General features: G+C 38.6%; 3 protein-coding genes across 4 annotated transcripts; 1 reads left to right on the top strand and 2 right to left on the bottom strand.

Moving 5' to 3' along the window:
• Nucleotides 1-62: 62 nt before the first annotated feature.
• LOC117790836 (growth hormone-regulated TBC protein 1) lies at nucleotides 63-3,183 on the bottom strand. 2 transcript variants are annotated; one of them, XM_034630440.1, is made up of 6 exons: nucleotides 3,041-3,183; nucleotides 2,662-2,852; nucleotides 2,302-2,581; nucleotides 1,528-2,156; nucleotides 1,350-1,462; nucleotides 63-1,290 (listed from the first exon to the last, which is right to left on the bottom strand). In XM_034630440.1, exons 3-6 carry the CDS (start codon nucleotides 2,328-2,330, stop codon nucleotides 1,072-1,074), a joined length of 990 nt encoding a protein of 329 aa, XP_034486331.1. In that variant the 5' UTR covers nucleotides 2,331-2,581; nucleotides 2,662-2,852; nucleotides 3,041-3,183; the 3' UTR covers nucleotides 63-1,071. The 2 variants fall into 2 exon arrangements, with proteins under 2 accessions (XP_034486331.1, XP_034486332.1); XM_034630441.1 differs by having other exon boundaries at nucleotides 2,799-2,852.
• Nucleotides 3,184-3,712: 529 nt separating this feature from the next.
• LOC117790844 (MICOS complex subunit MIC27) lies at nucleotides 3,713-4,918 on the top strand. The gene is made up of 3 exons (XM_034630453.1): nucleotides 3,713-3,855; nucleotides 3,923-4,104; nucleotides 4,168-4,918. Exons 2-3 carry the CDS (start codon nucleotides 3,965-3,967, stop codon nucleotides 4,706-4,708), a joined length of 681 nt encoding a protein of 226 aa, XP_034486344.1. The 5' UTR covers nucleotides 3,713-3,855; nucleotides 3,923-3,964; the 3' UTR covers nucleotides 4,709-4,918.
• A 537-nt stretch (nucleotides 4,919-5,455) lies between these two features.
• Nucleotides 5,456-11,593, bottom strand: LOC117790815 (serine proteinase stubble). Its single transcript, XM_034630406.1, has 9 exons — nucleotides 11,543-11,593; nucleotides 10,101-10,652; nucleotides 9,356-9,510; nucleotides 8,953-9,245; nucleotides 7,562-7,985; nucleotides 7,272-7,461; nucleotides 6,593-6,890; nucleotides 6,353-6,502; nucleotides 5,456-6,284 (listed from the first exon to the last, which is right to left on the bottom strand). The coding sequence occupies exons 1-9, from the start codon at nucleotides 11,575-11,577 to the stop codon at nucleotides 6,150-6,152; spliced, it is 2,232 nt and encodes a 743-aa protein (XP_034486297.1). The 5' UTR covers nucleotides 11,578-11,593; the 3' UTR covers nucleotides 5,456-6,149.
• Nucleotides 11,594-17,086: the final 5,493 nt, after the last annotated feature.

Here is a 17,086-nt window from a genome sequence, read left to right as displayed (position 1 = left end):
TATGTATATTTATCATAATTATGTAACTATTTTAAATGCTTAATAAAAAAAACGCTTGAATCTTTCAAGTTCCTAACAAATAGCAGTAATATTTATTTAAAAAGCATTTTGTTGCACAAAGCAAACGACGCCATATTTTAGCATTAATAGTTCGTGTGTTTGTGTTGTGTTTCTTTGTTTGTTTGTTGGTTCATTAGTTACACAGTTACATACATGAGATATGTATGTATTAACAAATCAATTCCTCAAATTATATTTCAGGATATTAATATATATATTAATATATGTATATATTTGTGTCGACAGTGAGTATTTCTACGCCCGACAAAGCGTGTCTGTTTATTGACAAACCATAAACAGTAAACAATATACAGTAAATATAGTTATAGTGACTTCACTTTTCGTTCATTTGTTAGTTATTTTGTTCTTCTGTTTGTAAATAGCCTTTAACCAACAGTTAGGCATTTTGCAACTATATAACAATTTAAAAGCCATTTATAAAATACATAGATATACAATATATACGTATAAATCTAGAAATTAGTTTAACACTCAGAGGCATTCTTAAAAAATAAATACTTCATTGATTAACAAAAAAAATTAAGAACACAATTAACGTATGAATGATATACATTTGCAGACATAAGTACATAATTAACGTACTTATATTATATGTGTAGGCGTGTAGGCGGAAGATGTCATCTATATAAATCCATATGCATTATAATATATTGTTTTGGCAACAACTACAACTACTGCTAATGGATACACAATTGTGTGTTGTTAAATTTTTTTCTCGAATTGGAATTTGACTTTGGTATCATATATATATAAATTTGTTTTGTTTTTGCTTGGTTTAATACTCAAAATGCATTGGCTACAATGAGGCTATACACAAATACACACATAAAATGATATAATACATATACAAGTATTACAATTGTATATATTGGACACATTTAAGCTACTTCTCTAATAATTGAATTTTACGATTGCTTCTTTTCATATTTTGTTCTAGTTTCGTGGGTCTTTTATCATATTTGTTCTGTGTTTGTCTTTGATTTTGGTTGCTTAGTTCCCATTCAGCACGGCGACTTTTCGCAGGCTCTCCAATTCGCCACGTTTCAAACGTAGCGAGAACATGGCCTCTATAAAGCTATGGCAGTCTGTGACTATGCTATCCTGTATCATAGTATCTCGGAACAGATTGGCCAGTGCGGCAATATCCTCGCATTCCAATATTGCGTTTTTGTGTGTCATAAACATAGCTAAGGCTGCACGAAATACAATCTGCAAATGAAAAATATGCCAAATCAGTATAAGGCTTAAACTCTATTTAATCATCTTGCCTTATAGCCCTCGGCGAACACACAATCCCATATGCGGAGCACTGTTTCAACTGGAAGAACCTCGGCAAAAATGCAAATGAACCATTTGCTGGCGATCACCGCATACGGCAAACCTGCAATCGAAACAGTTAGAAAAGTTAGAATAGTTCAAATTCAATAAACAGTCTTCTTATCTTACCCAAGTTCTCCACATGCCGATTGACAGCCGGCACACGCCTTATGACCAGCTCTCGGAACACGGCCAAATCCCGCAACAGGTTGGCCATGTTATGTGAGTGATATTGTGGCACAATGTTCTCCACGATATGCTTGAGCAGCCAAAAGGATTTCTCCTCATTGTCGGTGACAATGAGCAGTAGTCCGGCTATATAGTTGAGGCCCTGACAGTATCCAACATCCCGATTGTGATGTGCATAAGCGCATAGTATGTTGAAGAGTCGATCCTTTTTGGAATCAAAGTGAATATTGTCGGGAAACGTACGAGGTAGATCGATTGATATGGAATCGCTGATTTCCTTATTAAAATGATCGATGTTTAATAAACTATGATAAAGATTAGGATTTTTTCTTTTCGCCTCATCGGCGCCAGTTATTTTCATCCATACATCGGCGCGATATGGTTTTGGTATTCCCTTGCGTATATATCGTTTCAATTTCGGATTTAGGATGAGATCAGGGTTCTGTTGCACAATAGCCTCCCATTTCATGCGTCGTCTTGTCAATACAGTAAAGTAACTCTGCATAATCCTTTCATAGTTATCGTAGTCGAACTTCTCGCCCCTCTTGAAGCCGTACTCGTCGACATCGCTGCACACAAGGGATTTAATATTCATAAGAAATATTTGTCATCAATTATAATGTTTAATATGGGCGTTACAATCACATGTGGTTGCCCCACGAATTTGTAGGGGCATACGTAGGGGCTATTAAATATTGTTTGTTGAATACATACCTAAACTTGGATTTTGCGGTCGCTTCCATAGAAATAATTTATAATTATGACTAGGTATATTGCTCAGTTGCTCAGATTAAAGTTTAAATGTTTGATGGAATTGCACTTTAGCTCTATTTTTTGTAAATTGTTGCTGTTGTTGCTTTTGTTGCTGTGTTTGTTGGTTCATGGCCCCCATTAATTGCTTTTTAGTATTGTGCGCACGTATGTCGCTTCCGTCGAACGTTACCGTTAACGTTGCTGCTGCTGCTGCTATGCTCCACCTCGTTTCCAGCTCGAACTGCAATAATTAATAAACATAAGTTTGTTAGTTAACATTTTAGTCGGCCGAATTTATTTTTAAATACTCATGCCACCTACTTAACTGTCCTTGAGAATAATGCTATTCACTGTTGTTGTTCTTGTTCTTGTTGTAGGCGTTTTAGCGCGCCTCGGGCACTGATAACATTACAAGTACAAGTGGGTGGCGGGTGGTAAGAAATCTTTATCACACATACCTTTGCTTTTACTTTTTATGCACTCTTGTCATCCGTTTTTATTAAATGAAGTAACTATTAAAATGAGAGCCAGTTAATTAGTGTTGCATCCACACAGTTTGCAATGATTTATTAATGTTTTTCATTCGCTATTTTGCATTTTCCATTTTTGGAGCAAACGCAAATGTTAAATGTTATGCTAACATGTTATTGCTTAATCGTGTAATTTAAACATATTAACTATTATAACTGCGGATTCCTACCTGCTAGCGTCACATTAAATACTTCTTCGCGTTTGGTGCCATACTTGAAGTGAAATATATTTTTATTATTTCATTATTTCGAAATATTGTTTTCCTCGCGAGTCGCGAGAACTGCTAACAACACAACAGTGTCTTCTTCTTACATGCAAAAATGGTATCCCTAATAATAACAGCATTATAACATCGCAACTGTTATTAACAGTGTGGTAGTGGAGTTGCCAGATGATTAAGAGTAAAAATTTCAGTAAAAAATTTAAATTTGGCAGGATTTTTAATAATTAAATTTTTTAACAAATGTTTAGTTTTAGAACAACAATATAAATCATCACACAAATTGTGGTTTAGAAAATCGAGGAAAATCTAACAAAAATTTTAATAACTCTACCTAAAAAAAATATATCTATAAAAGGTACACAAATGCAGAATACTATTTTCGGAAATGTACTTATTTTTTTTTTCATATATATATGAATATTCACTAAACAAACTATATGAACATTTAGTTACTGAACTAAATTACCTACAATAAGGAATTTAGTTCGTTCATTCCACTTTAGGGACTAGTTCAATAGAACTTACTTACCGAACCAAGGTGTAATTTATTGAAGGTTACGTTTTCGTAGACAGTTAAACTCTCAAACGTGCTCTCTCGGCCATCAGAGAGAGAGGCGCTGGAACGAAAATTTGCTTTCGAATTGTCAAAATAGGAACCTCAAAGAGAGCAACTGTATCGAAGACGTCACCTCAAATAAATACACCTTGATTCAATACAACTCTAGCTGTGACACATTATGCAATGTTTTAAACAAACTGAGGTAAAAATCATAACATTTTTTAACAAGTCGAAAAATTCTAGTCATTTACCAAACGTTTATATTGCAGACACTTCAATACGTTAATGCTTAAGGTAGCAACAAGCTGAGAATGCTACGCAAATCAACGATGATAGCTGCAGCCGTGGCAGTCACCACAGCAGCAACACCACAAAGTGCACCAACAACCGATCCGATGGTGTGTAAACCTAGTGACCTGCCCATCTATGGTTCCTTGCGGCCACAAACACAGTAAGTGCTAGCATAATAAATGCTAATTGCCGACTTGGTTCACTGTTCCAAAACACTTCTCAGGTCTAAAAGTCACCCGAACCGGGCGCCAAAAGAAAATGCGCTCTATACGAATCTGGAGAGCGGAGTGCGCACCATGCGCATGGAGCTAAAGAGCGGCTATAATATGGTTGCTGAGCAGACATCAGTTGTCGGAGATTACTATAGGACAGCGAAGGATCATACTCAGCGTTCCATTGATTTCCTGAACGAGCCACAGAACTCGATGCATCGCAGCGGTGCCATTGTGATGGGCGGCTTGGCGGGTTTTATATTTGGGGCACGTGGCGGCGTCATTAAGAAGATCGTGTATACGACCATTGGAGCAGGTACTGTGGCATCCTTGTGCTATCCACGCCAGGCGGAGGAAAATGCCCGCATTGTGCTCTATGAGGGCCGCAAAATATTTGCTGTTGCCTACAACTTTATCAAAGGCGTGAAGCCCGGCGAGGAAGTGCCATTGGAGCCAATCAAAAATTTCCCCACATCTCTGCAGGATCTGAAGTATCTCGCTCTTGATCTCGTGGACGAGGCTAAGGAATCGCTGTTCCCCAAGAAGAAGTAAACGCAAAAACAAACCAAACGCTATTGCGAACGAGAAAGAGAATGATACACGACTAAACTGGCCATTGACAGTGCTACAATTTCTATAATATTCCTGATCCTATTTCTACTTTCGCATACAGTTATCAATTCTCTGTATTATGTATTCGGATGTCGATCTTCTGTTGCTTGCAATAAAACTCAAGCCGCGTATCAAAAGTGAAAACCATAATTCCATTGTGTAAGCAATTGTCAGAATCTTTCTCTCTCTTCCAATTGGGTTTTTTGATTAATTGTTCGACTGGTGTCAAATGTCATTGTTGGAAAGTGAAATTCGCAATGCTGGGAACTTGTGATCTTCACGTATCTTTCATCAATTCACATCCGCACCGTTCCCATCTCTGTCTGCAATCGATTTTGCCAATCATTCCAATGCCCCGGGCTGAACATGGTTGCTGACTGAAAACTTAATGAATGAATCGATTTGAAATTGCCGCTGCTGATGGCTGCAATTGTTGTACATCATTTACGCACTTGACATGGAAGCTGACGACGGCTACAAGTCAAATTTACTCGATTCAACTGAAGTTTGTAATAATGATAATGCATAATTGCTTCAGACTCTATTTATGTATATATCGCAGCGAGGGTAGATCGATTAGTAATAGAAAATGTTCCACTTAATCTTATAACAGCCTGATCCATATCTATTAAAATATATCTCATAGAGATGGCATTGATAAATTCCTTTGTAGGATAGCACCATATATGTATACAATTTGCAATCTTTATTGTTCTCGTTTATTATTTAAAACAGATTCATGAATTTAGGGGTCTCATAGATATACCATTAGCATAAAATTAGTTAATTAATCACGTGCTTCCCATTAAATTTGTTAATTTTATCATGTTAAGTTTTTATCAGTTTTATTATAAAATATTTTGATTTTCGTAATAGACTTATTGGAGCTCATCTTTATAAATAAACTTGTTCTTTGGGCAAGATACAACATAATGATGTTTGTATGCAATTTGTTTATAAATTATATAGATTTAGTTAATTGTTAACTATTCCTAAGCTAAAATACCAACAACTGCACAATGAAAATGACTTTTTCTACGGTTTCGGCTATATACAGATATCGATGCCATTACATCATTTCGTACGATTTGAATTAGATAGATTAGATATATTTGAGAACTAATTCTAGCCTACAAACAATTTTCGCTAGACTAACTAATGGGTCTTGACTATGTGTGCGTGGACGTTGCAGGTTGTGGGCATGTGGGCGTGGCAATTTGCGCACAATGTTAATATCAATGCAAATTGTTATTAATTGAAGCTAACTAAGCTTAAGATTCGTTTAAAATAAAATCACACAAACTTAAAGATACAACTAATAAATCAAAACAATAACAAGAGTGGAACATTCGAAGTCATCGGTCTATACTCGATGTGATTATCATCTGACATGCTCCAGTATCCAGGGCACAAACTTTGAGATGCGCGTACAGACTCCGGGCAAATTGGCCTCGGCACATCCAATGCCCCACGAGATAATGCCAGCCAGAAAGTAGCGACCATCCTGTGACTTGGCCTGCAATCAGAGTTGAAAGCCAAAGTTGAGACTGAGACCAAATATAGTAAATAATCTGCGTAATTTACCTGAAGCGGACCACCCGAGTCGCCTTGACAGGAGTCCTGGCCGCCTGTTTCATAGCCAGCACATAGGAATATATCCGGTATGAATTCCTGGCGACCGGCGCGCAGAAACATGGATTTGCAATTGTCGTTACTCACAATGGGCACCGAGACCTGATGGGCGGATGAACGGATCAACGGATGAACGGATGAGTGAGTGAGTGAGAGGGGTGTCTGAATTGCGGCTGGAGCTGCTTCACTTACCTCCTGCAGCACTGAGGGCAGAGTACCGCCCTCGCTGAGACGACCCCAGCCAGTGACCGTGGCATTCATGCCAATCAGTAGACTCTCCGTTTCGGGCAAGCAAATGGGCTTGACATGTGGCGCAAATTCAAGCGGCTGCTCCAGCTTCACCAATGCCAGATCATACTCGTATGTAAAGAAGTTATACTTCGGATGCACCACCTTCTTGGCCACGCCACGTTCTATGTATGGCAGCTGCTCCTGCACATGCGAGAAGTCATATTCGCCCACGCGAATGCGTATCTGTGCGATAAGCAAACTGCGAGAGAAAGAGAGACAGAGGGCGAGAGAAAGAGAGTGAGTTGGGGAAATAATAGCCAGTTGCAGTTACAGGTATTTACACAGAGAGAAAATTGTCGTATTGAAAATATATGCTAGGTAATTGCAAATTTTTCATACCTACAAATCTGTCATATGCTTATGTTTCAATTGTATTATATAATATTTAAAATGTAATTAAATCATGAATGATCGATTTATTTCTTATTTTATTTACTATAATAAAATATTTAAATTTTAGGAGAAGAATAAAGTCGAATTCTTCGACTTTAGGTTTTTTAATTTAAGTGAGAAACCACGTAATATGGGTTTTTATGGGTTTATGGGTTTTTCTCTATGTGCATTTGCTTTTGCTACTTACTCGTCCACACAGTGCCCTGCCGTGGCTATCCAGTTCTCGTTGATCAAAGCGCCACCGCAGCGATGGGTGCTGGAGAAGCCAAAGAACGAGGTGCGTCGCACAGACACCTGCCAGGGCCAACGACCGAAGGCCGCTGGCTTGCCGCCCACAATGCGCGTCTCTGGACTCGTCAGCATCGACACTCCGCATTCTGCATATGCCCAAATGCAGCATACAACATGCAACAACAGCAACAATAATGTTTTTTGATTATGTCAAATGCATTGGGGCGTGGCTGTGCCTCAACTTACCGCTTCGTGCCGCCGAAATAGTCTTCACATTGCCCAACATTCCCATGCCGGCATCATGTGTGGAGGAGTCCGTTATCTCATTGGATTCAATGCCCGCCGTCGACGGTGGTTGTCGTGTGGGCAGCTGTGCCGTTGGTCTCTGGCTGGTCAGGCTGCTGCTTGGACCTGGACGTGGTCTGGTTGTTGACATTGCTGCTCCTGCTGTTGTTGTTGTTGTTGTTGTAGTTGTAGTGCCCACTGTGGTGGGCCGCTGATAGGGCTTTGTGGGTTTTCTTGTCGTCGTTGTCGTACTCGTGGTCCTCTTTGTTGTAGTTGTAGTTGTTGTGCCCTTTGTTGATGTTGATGTAGCTGTTGCTGTTGCTGTTGCTGTTGTTATTGTCGATGCTGATGGGGACGACGCGGCTAATGATGTGGCCGGCGACAGCTGCAAGGTAGCCGAAAGTGGTAAACATTATGCTAATAGTTGCCCAAGCAGCTCAAAGTATTTCACATGCAAAGAATCAATTTTTCATTCCACTGCTAAATCTCAGCGGAGGCAAAGATTAACTGAATCAGAGACAAGTCGAATTTTCAGTGCCCTTACTTGTCCACATATAAATATTTTTATTATACTTTAAAATCTATTTTATTTATATAATTGCCCATTATCCTATTAAATATTGTATTTATCTTAGTGCTTATTGTCTGCATTCTTTTTTGCCTAATTTTCTAATCACTTTTCTCTTCCAAACAAATATTGATTTCATTTTTAAATACCTTAAGACTAAAGTATTTTTTTAGGGATTTTATTTTAATTTCACTCCAATATTATAACAACAAAATTCTACGCAAAATAAACCTGGCTTAAACCCCATTAAAATTTTGAAAAAGTTGATTTAAAGTATTTTGATCTTATATTATTTTAATCGGAATTTATTTAAATTTCTTTCACATTATAAAATCTCTAACTGGATTGTGCTGATTATGGCTGAATCCAAAATCGTGGACTTTAGTTTCTCTTTAATTCAATTTAAACATAAATGAAAGTAAAATTGTGTTTTAAAGCGCAAATCTTTTGACATTACTGAGTTATTCATTTAATACCCTACCCTCGCTGGCAAGGGCATAACAACACACCCCAGAGACGAGGGGGCAACAAGACAAATCTTGCATCAGCTTTAGCTCCGACTTTGTGCAAACAATAAAATGTCCCCCAAGGCTGTGGCCTGGCACGGCCCCAGTTGGAGGGAATCAGAGAATCAGGGAATCAGTGAGTCCAAGCTGATCGAGGAGTAAATGACCTCGTCGCTCGTTTGTTTCGCTTTCGACATCAATGCATCACAGAATGCAAAATGCTGAAACGGAGCTGGAGACGGGCGACGAAGAGTTGAAGATGTGTAGTATTTACATACCTGAGGCCTGGTCGGTTTGGGTTTGGGTTTTGGTTTCGTCTGGCCCAACAGAATCATTGTCGTTGACGACGTCGCCGGCGTTGGCGGCGGCGGTGGCGGTGGCCGCTCGTAGACAATCGGCTTCTTTGTGGGCTTTGGCGGCTTCGAGGGGCGCTGAGGTGCTGGCAAATTGACGATGCCGGGCTTGGTCCAGCCGGTGGGTCGCGGCTTGGTAATAAAGCTTGGCTCGGTGGTCATATGCCAATGATGATGCTGTGCCTGCTGCTGGTGCGTTGATGTATGCCAAATACTATCTGTTGTTGTAATTGTTGTTTTTTTTTGTTTTGTTTTTTTTTTTTTTGTAACAAAAAGTGTGTTTAGAACTCGACATAACAATGGAATAGGCGCCTTTTAATATACTCACTAGAACTGGCCGTTGCCTGACTGGCCGCACTCTGTAAATCCGGCGAAGACGTCGGCTTCGGATGTGGCCGGGACAATGGACCCTGATGATGAGGACCCGATGGTCGTATGACCAATGTTCCAGCACCATGTGGACGCTCTATGGTTGTCATTCCGCTGAGTCAATAAAAGAATAATATTATATTAGTATTATAATTATTATAAGCATTGAGACTGCCAGTAGTATTATTAATTAAATTACACACAATTATTAAATTGATTAGTTTTTTAAATGTTCAAATATTAGCATTAGCATTAGCATTAGCATTAGCATTAGCATTAGCATTAGCATTAGCATTAGCATTAGCATTAGCATTAGCATTAGCATTAGCATTAGCATTAGCATTAGCATTAGCATTAGCATTAGCATTAGCATTAGCATTAGCATTAGCATTAGCATTAGCATTAGCATTAGCATTAGCATTAGCATTAGCATTAGCATTAGCATTAGCATTAGCATTAGCATTAGCATTAGCATTAGCATTAGCATTAGCATTAGCATTAGCATTAGCATTAGCACTAGCATTAGCATTAGCATTAGATAAAAAATAAGCTTCGATATTATCATTAATTATATCATTATCGTTAGCATTAGTATAAGCTGAAGAATTTATTTTAGCATTACCTTATCCCTAGTATTATGTAGCTGTGGCATTAACATTAACATACTTAAGAGTATCGTAAGTATACGCCTGCAGTTAACTCACCTGATAAGCGGCTTGTGTGGCTGTGGTGGCGGTCGCGGTCTCAGCGACAGTGGTTTGGTGGGTCGAGTGTACGAGAAGGCGGTCTGGGGCAGCACAATGTTTTCCGTGTAGTTGTGGGCACAACAGGAGCCAAACATGAACGAGTCAACGCACATGCCCACATGCTGTCCCTCGGATTTGATGCACTCCCAGACGAACATGCAGGTGCCCTCGACGCGACCAAAGGAGCACGGCTTGGGGCTTATCTTGTAGTTGTGGCTGCGCTGCAGATCCGCTGTCGTATAGTAGCCATCGAGGCGATGCGGACTTCGATAGAAACTGGGCAGGGATGGACTGTCGTCATCCTCATTCCTGGATGTCGATTCATACTCAAAGTTGTTGCTGCTACTGTCCGGTGGTGTGATAAGCGCCGCCGTCGCTGAGGCAAGGCAATTGACTAAGATTAAGGCTAGTAATACTTCTAGTATTTGGTGTGTGCTTCTCGCTGGTATCGCTGCAGTTGCTCTGTTGACTAGCCAACGCTGTTTGGGCCACATCTTCGGGTCTGCGGTTCTGCAACAAACCAAAAAGAAAACAAAATTTAAAAAAAAGAAAAAAAAAACTGTACAGGGCAATTTAGCATTAGACTTGTTGCCTGCCGGAACTGCAACGGACCGATGCCATAACACTGGCCATATTGCAAGTGCCCCTTCTGCCACCTCCCCTCCATCTCCCCTTGTCACCCTGCTACCTCGGTGTTCTTCGCTATGCTCCCTACTAATTAAGTGCACTTGTCGCATGTTTGGGACCCAAAACAACAACAACAACAACTAAAAAACGGGCACGTCGCCTCAGCGATTTCTACTCTTTATGACTTGTTGTTTTTGTTGTTGTTTTTGTTGTTGTTGCAGTCACAGTTGTTGCAGTTTTTACTACAGTGCAGCCAGCCAGTGACTGGTTTAATTACAACTTTTCACTTTTGCCTCATAATCAGTTTTGTGTATTTTTTGTGCAACATAAAAATAAGAAAAACAAATGGAAAAAAATTTATTGTGATCGCACGAATATGTTTTACCAGAGACGACGACACATGCTACCACCATTAATAATATCATGCCCCAAAGCAAGTAAGTGTGTATGCCTCCAAGTCAGACTCCAAGCTCATCAAAGCGGAATCATTTTGAAATTTAATTAAAGTTTACTCAATTCCACACAGAGCACATGCCACACACGCGTCACAAACACACACACACACGCACACACACACACAGATAGATCAAATTAGATGTTTGCCTTTCGTCAGATGCCTTACAAAAACCACCCACTAAATAAGAGTACAATCAACTACAAGTACTCATATTGCAACCTAAACTGGTAGCACAGTAACCTGTCCTGGCCCGTGGACCCTGCCCCCTGCCACGACCACCAAGTGATGCAGGTCCGGCAACTGGTTGACAACTTACCTGGGTCTGTGTCTGATTAAAGTCGCTTGCTTCATTGGTAACGTGCCGGGCGCATGTCTGCAAAGAATAAGCGAAAGGTTTTCTTGTTGTTAGTTTTACCACAAGAATGCTGAGTAGAATGTTGCCCTGAACTATAATTAGTGGATAGCCATAAGTACTTATTTCTATACCTGTATACCTATAGCGTACACTTAAGAGTGGTCATGCATGCGGCTCTTGCCGCTGCACTTAACCCACAATCCACAATCCACGCCCCAAGTCCCACATCCACCCACCAAAGCGACCCACTCAATTGCATGTCTTTATCGTGTAAAAATTGTCTTCGATTTGATATTATATTCGATGATCTTTTATGGTAAGAAAATACATGAATTAAGAAATATTGCTTAAGAAATAGGGGCAGTCCCTTAACTTTAAGGTTAGACCTTTGTATTAACGAAAAAATGGGAGGATTAAGAATAAGGAATACAGCAATTGCTTTAAATTTAGGAAAATATTGACTTAAGGATTGAAGATTATGTAATAAGATCTTATTTGTTGCACTTCGGGAAAGCAAAGGAATTTTTATATATAGATACAAAATTATTATAAAAATTTCTAAACAATTTAAAAATAAGAAATTATATGTGAGTGGAAATTATCTTCAGCGAAGGAATTTTTATATATAGATACAAAATTATTATAAAAATTTCTAAACAATTTAAAAATAAGAAATAAAAAATACTCCAATAAAAATAATAATAACATACAATAAATGTTCCACAATCCTTAAATGTTTAAACGTATTGTATTATTTTTTTAATTTGATCATAGATCTTTAATTGAACATTTTGTCAATTATTCAATAAAAATTTATAGTTATGAGATGTAACTAAAATAATTGCATACTTTCAGTAATAGGTCTCATAGCTATTATAAACTTGACCCAATTTAGTAAATTTAAGATCAGACAAAATATTATATGACAGCTATTAAATCTGAAAAATGTGTGCTGAAATCAGTATGATTAATAACAATCATTGTAAATTATCTACACACTTGGGATCGCTTATCTAAAGTAAGTATAAAACCCGTTTATCGCTTAGTCCTCATCTATCTAAGTGTCCGGCATTTAAGTTGATGGTAATTACAAATCTCTCAAAACTGGATTCCCGCAATATCTGCTCGTCATCCGCGTGAACAGGTTGAAACTGAAATTGAGATCAAATGACTTTAATTTGAGTATTTGATCTGTTGTTGCCATTGGTGTTGCTGTTGGGCCGTTGTTGATGAATCAATTTATCAATTGTCTGCCAAAATGCTTCCCACTTTCATTACAAAACTGCTCAATGAATGCCATTAAAGCCAACGAAACGTAATTTTCACTCTAATAACTTTATTTCGGTTCGTTGATGGGAACTAAAAACTGTGCAACTGCCACACGCCACAGCTATGAGGCCCATTGAGGGTTTGAACCGTTGCAAATTAATTTCGTTACGTTTTCATTTCCTTAACAAAACGATCAGTTTAGTTGCCATTGTTTTGGTGCTTTTTTTTATTATTATTTTCGTAACAAAAACTAAAAGACCCGAAAGGTAATTACCCCGTTTAAACGCCCTGAGAATAGAAACAGCAGCAGCAGCAACCACAGTGGCAGTGGCAGTGGCAGCAAAAGCAATTTTTTGTGCTAATGACTATCTTTTAGAAGAGCCCAAACGAAAAAAGACGGGTAGCCATAGACTGACAAACGATCAGACAGAACCAGAACCAGACTCCGACCCCGAACCCGACCCCTAACTCTAACCAATAGTACCAATAGCATTCGAAGCCAAAGGCCAAATAATTTTGTAGCGAAAATGTACCACAAAGTATTAGAAAAATGCAGCAAACTGACTGACTGACTGACTGACTGACTGACAAACTGACGAAGCATCATGGTATGTACGTGCAGCTGAATGTTGCAAGTGGCCAGCTTGGCTAGTTGCCTAGTTGCAAGTTGCAACAGCTAGTTGAAGAGTAATTGTAATAACAATTGCGCAATTTGCGTCAGTCACTTAACTCCAAGGCGAAGGCTGCCGACTGAAGTTGCAACTGTTTGTTGCAAGCGTCGATTCGGTGTGGCGTGTGGTAAAGTGCGGAAAAGTCACAGCCCGTTCGGTTATAGCTAAATGGTAGCTGGTAAATGGTAAATGGTGGGCTGCCAGCCGGACAGAGCGTCTTCTGCTGCCGGTAGGCGTTTTGTCAATCGACAGACGATCGGATCGACAGGTGACGGCGCAGATGACAGGCCGCCCAGGCTAATGAAAAAGATAAACAACTGGATCACACAACAACAAGCAACAACAACAACTTCAACAAGCAGAAGTAGAAGAACAGACACGCAACTTGAAGCTGCTATCTGCTATCGCATACGTTAGATAGCACATGTCCATCTCTCAAGTCGACGTCGACGTCGGCGTCTTTTGAGCCACTCGCTTGTTATAATCACAGCGCGTAACGTAAACACAATTTTTGAGTGGTTTCTTCATGTGAAACACACATTGCCAAAGGCTAGATATAACGACGACCATAACTGAGCACGACACTGACTAATAGAAGTCATTGTACCTACTAAATCAACAACAACAACAACAAGAACATCACTTGACATGATGATGAGAAAAATCTGATGATGATTATTAAGGAAATGAATGTATGAAATGTAGCTTTGTAATGTAATATAATAGGCTATTTCCACGACCACTCACATTTGGCTCATTTGGTCACATTTGGATGTGGCTCATATTTGGCTTTCCACGACCAAATGTGAAACTGTTAAGACACTTAAAGCAAAGCAGCTGTTCGGCTTCTGTGCACAAATTACAAAAAGCAGACAATAACAACATTTTATTATTTATTATGATATTTTAATTTGCGCAAATTTAATGCCTACCGATTTTATTGATGAAAACAGCTGGTTAAGGTGATAATTGCTTTTTTTTAAGAGTTTATCGATAAACATCGCGTGTTCGATAGAAAAATACTAAAATTCACGGGGTCGAATGACAAAATATCGGCTCATTCATTATGGATGAGCCAACATCATCATCCGGATTTTGTACTGAAATGAAGTCCACATTCGGGCCGGATGATGAAAATGGCGTCGGATGAGCCAAATGTGCTGTCGTGGAAATAGGCTATAAGTCATTCAAATTGATAATTAATATGTCAGAAAAATAAACTTAATAAATAATAATTATTATAATTATTATAAAAGTCTTTCTGCCAAAAATCAACATAATGTTTTTGACCAAAAGATAATTGCATGAAGATCTTTCCCACAAGATTGAGAATATCACGCTAAATGGTAAGGATGAGAGATATCATAAAATAATAGTTAAAATATATTGTCATATAAAAAGGCATTCAATTAAAAACAAGCATATAAAAGAGAAATGTAAACTTTCAAATTAATATAATAAAATAATAAAATTAAAGCATATATATGAGAGAGATCCGTAAAGACTTCTATAAAGTTTATTTAATAAAATAATTAAATTATATTGTAGTATAAAAAATCTAAGCTTTATAAATTTTGCACAAAGTTTGTGTCTTCAAGACTAAGAATTGTACCTACAACTAAGCAGAACAGTTTGTCAAAGCAGTGCTTGTATGAATAGATCAACATAAAACTTTAGTTTTATGCAAATTTTTAATTCCAAGAAAGATTCAACAAGATTAGATGTAAATGAATTAGGGATATAGTTTTAGAATTTTACGAGTGTAGAAACACAATTATAACTGTGCAGTAACTTATGGTCATCACTGTTATTTGCTGGCGCCTGTTCTTTGAGCTTAATACTTTCAAAATACGTATAATGCGGCAAATTAATCAGTTAAAGTATGCATCAAGCTAAACTCACATCACGCATACGCAGTGTGAGCCCATTAGAACTGTCAAGTGTCCAAAATGCCATAGATTTGACAACAACTTTGCATGCACTTTCCGAGTGCGTTTCGAGTAAAGCTAAGCCGAAAATAAAAGCAACACGTTTCCGAGCTGTTAGGTGTCATAGTCTGGGCCACAAACATAAATCACTTTCTGACTGTGGCCAAAGCTCTTGCTTTGACTCTGACTCTGACTGTGGCGAGTGTCTCTGGTTTATTAACCTGGCTCGGCTAATGGCCAGACCCGTGCTATGCAGCCTGATGGGCAGCGTTGCACTTGAACCTTTGACTGGACCAGTCTTAGACCTCAAACCTAATGCCCACAGCTTAGTTGTTGCTATTGTTATTATTGTTGTTATTGTTTGTTTGGACTGTTTTGTCGTTGTTGTTGTCTGTCTGTCTGTTTGTTTATGTTTGGTTTTCAGCGTTTTTCCTCATTTAGAGCGACCTGGTCGGAACCTTTTGCCTTGTTCCCATTGTCCAAATATTTGCTTTTTTCTATGCCTTGTGCAGAGCAGCATGACGCTGTTGGTTTTAAGGTCGAGTCTGGTCTGGTCTGGTCTGGCTTCTTATAATTTCATTTTGCCCTCAAACCGAAGGCAACATAATTAATTTGGATTTAGTTGTTGTAGTTGTTGTTGTTGTTGTTATTTTTGTTACTGTTCGGTTCTCAGCGGTTCTTAAAACTTGATTGGCCTAGCGGAGCAGCTGCTTATTCATGGCAATATTATTCTAAATAAGTAATTTTATTTTCGATATCATAACGGTCACACCTGTTTCAATAGAGTGAAAATTAAAGTCCCTCAAAAATGATGAGACTCATTTCAATGAAGGGGAATACGAAATACAAAGCAATACTCCAAATCAATCATGATCATGAGCTGCGGAAGTATTCAAACACGTGCGAACGAAACAAAAACCGAAATGGGAACCCAGTAAACGTCTCCATTGCTAACATAACTGTTGCCTATATCTGACGTACCGGCCACTTGGCAGTCAAAAAGGCACAAAATAAAAAAGGAAAAAAAAATAAGAAGAGGTTGACTTGAAGTAAAATAAAATCGTGCGGCAATCACTTTTCATTATTGAATGCTCCAATATAAAATCGAACAATGAGTTTCGATCTCCATTCGTGAGTGTGACAATTTGACAGATTGAAAGTGAAAATCTTGAAAATAAACGTCTTTAAATGCTTGTGTAGTAATGAGCAAACCAACCCAACCAGGGACTGAGATATTGTCGTTAATTTGCATGAAATGCACGTTCCCGAGTCAAGCACGCTCCGAGCTGTTTCAGTTCCAGTTTCAGTGGGTCAATCAGCATTCACTTGTCTCATTTCAGTCTGTCAGTTGGTCAGTCAGTAAGTCAATTGAATAGGGCCTAGGGCCTAGAGAGCCACCAGTCGAACCTTAGATAAAAGTTCGCTGCATTTGTAAGTTCAAAAACCAAGGGTTTTATGTGTTTAACTGACGAACAATTGGCTATTCGTTCCATGAGACAATCAACGTTCCAACAACACTTTATTATGGCAATAGACATCAGTCAACAGCTATCATAATTAAGTAATTTTGCTAATGAATGTAAATAATTACTAGCTGGCTTCTAAATGTTTGCCATTGATAATCACAGACCGATCAA

Source organism: Drosophila innubila, assembly GCF_004354385.1.
Source record: "Drosophila innubila isolate TH190305 chromosome 3R unlocalized genomic scaffold, UK_Dinn_1.0 2_E_3R, whole genome shotgun sequence".
NCBI classification, from domain to species: domain Eukaryota; kingdom Metazoa; phylum Arthropoda; class Insecta; order Diptera; family Drosophilidae; genus Drosophila; species Drosophila innubila.
The sequence above is the reverse complement of the archived record's forward strand: the minus strand, read 5'-3'. Positions and strand labels throughout refer to the sequence as shown.

Coding starts and splice junctions, on each gene's coding strand:
- LOC117790836 (XM_034630440.1), bottom strand. CDS start 2,330: ATGGAAGCGACCGCAAAATCCAAGTTTAG. Junction 2,157..2,301: donor ACCGCAAAATCCAAGTTTAG/GTATGTATTCAA, acceptor CCTTGTGTGCAG/CGATGTCGACGAGTACGGCT. Junction 1,463..1,527: donor TCGGCATGTGGAGAACTTGG/GTAAGATAAGAA, acceptor TTTCGATTGCAG/GTTTGCCGTATGCGGTGATC.
- LOC117790844 (XM_034630453.1), top strand. CDS start 3,965: ATGCTACGCAAATCAACGATGATAGCTGCAGCCGTGGCAGTCACCACA. Junction 4,105..4,167: donor TCCTTGCGGCCACAAACACA/GTAAGTGCTAGC, acceptor AACACTTCTCAG/GTCTAAAAGTCACCCGAACC.
- LOC117790815 (XM_034630406.1), bottom strand. CDS start 11,577: ATGAAGCAAGCGACTTTAATCAGACACAGACCCAG. Junction 6,891..7,271: donor GCAGGGCACTGTGTGGACGA/GTAAGTAGCAAA, acceptor TTTCTCTCGCAG/TTTGCTTATCGCACAGATAC. Junction 6,285..6,352: donor ACTCGGGTGGTCCGCTTCAG/GTAAATTACGCA, acceptor CTCTGATTGCAG/GCCAAGTCACAGGATGGTCG.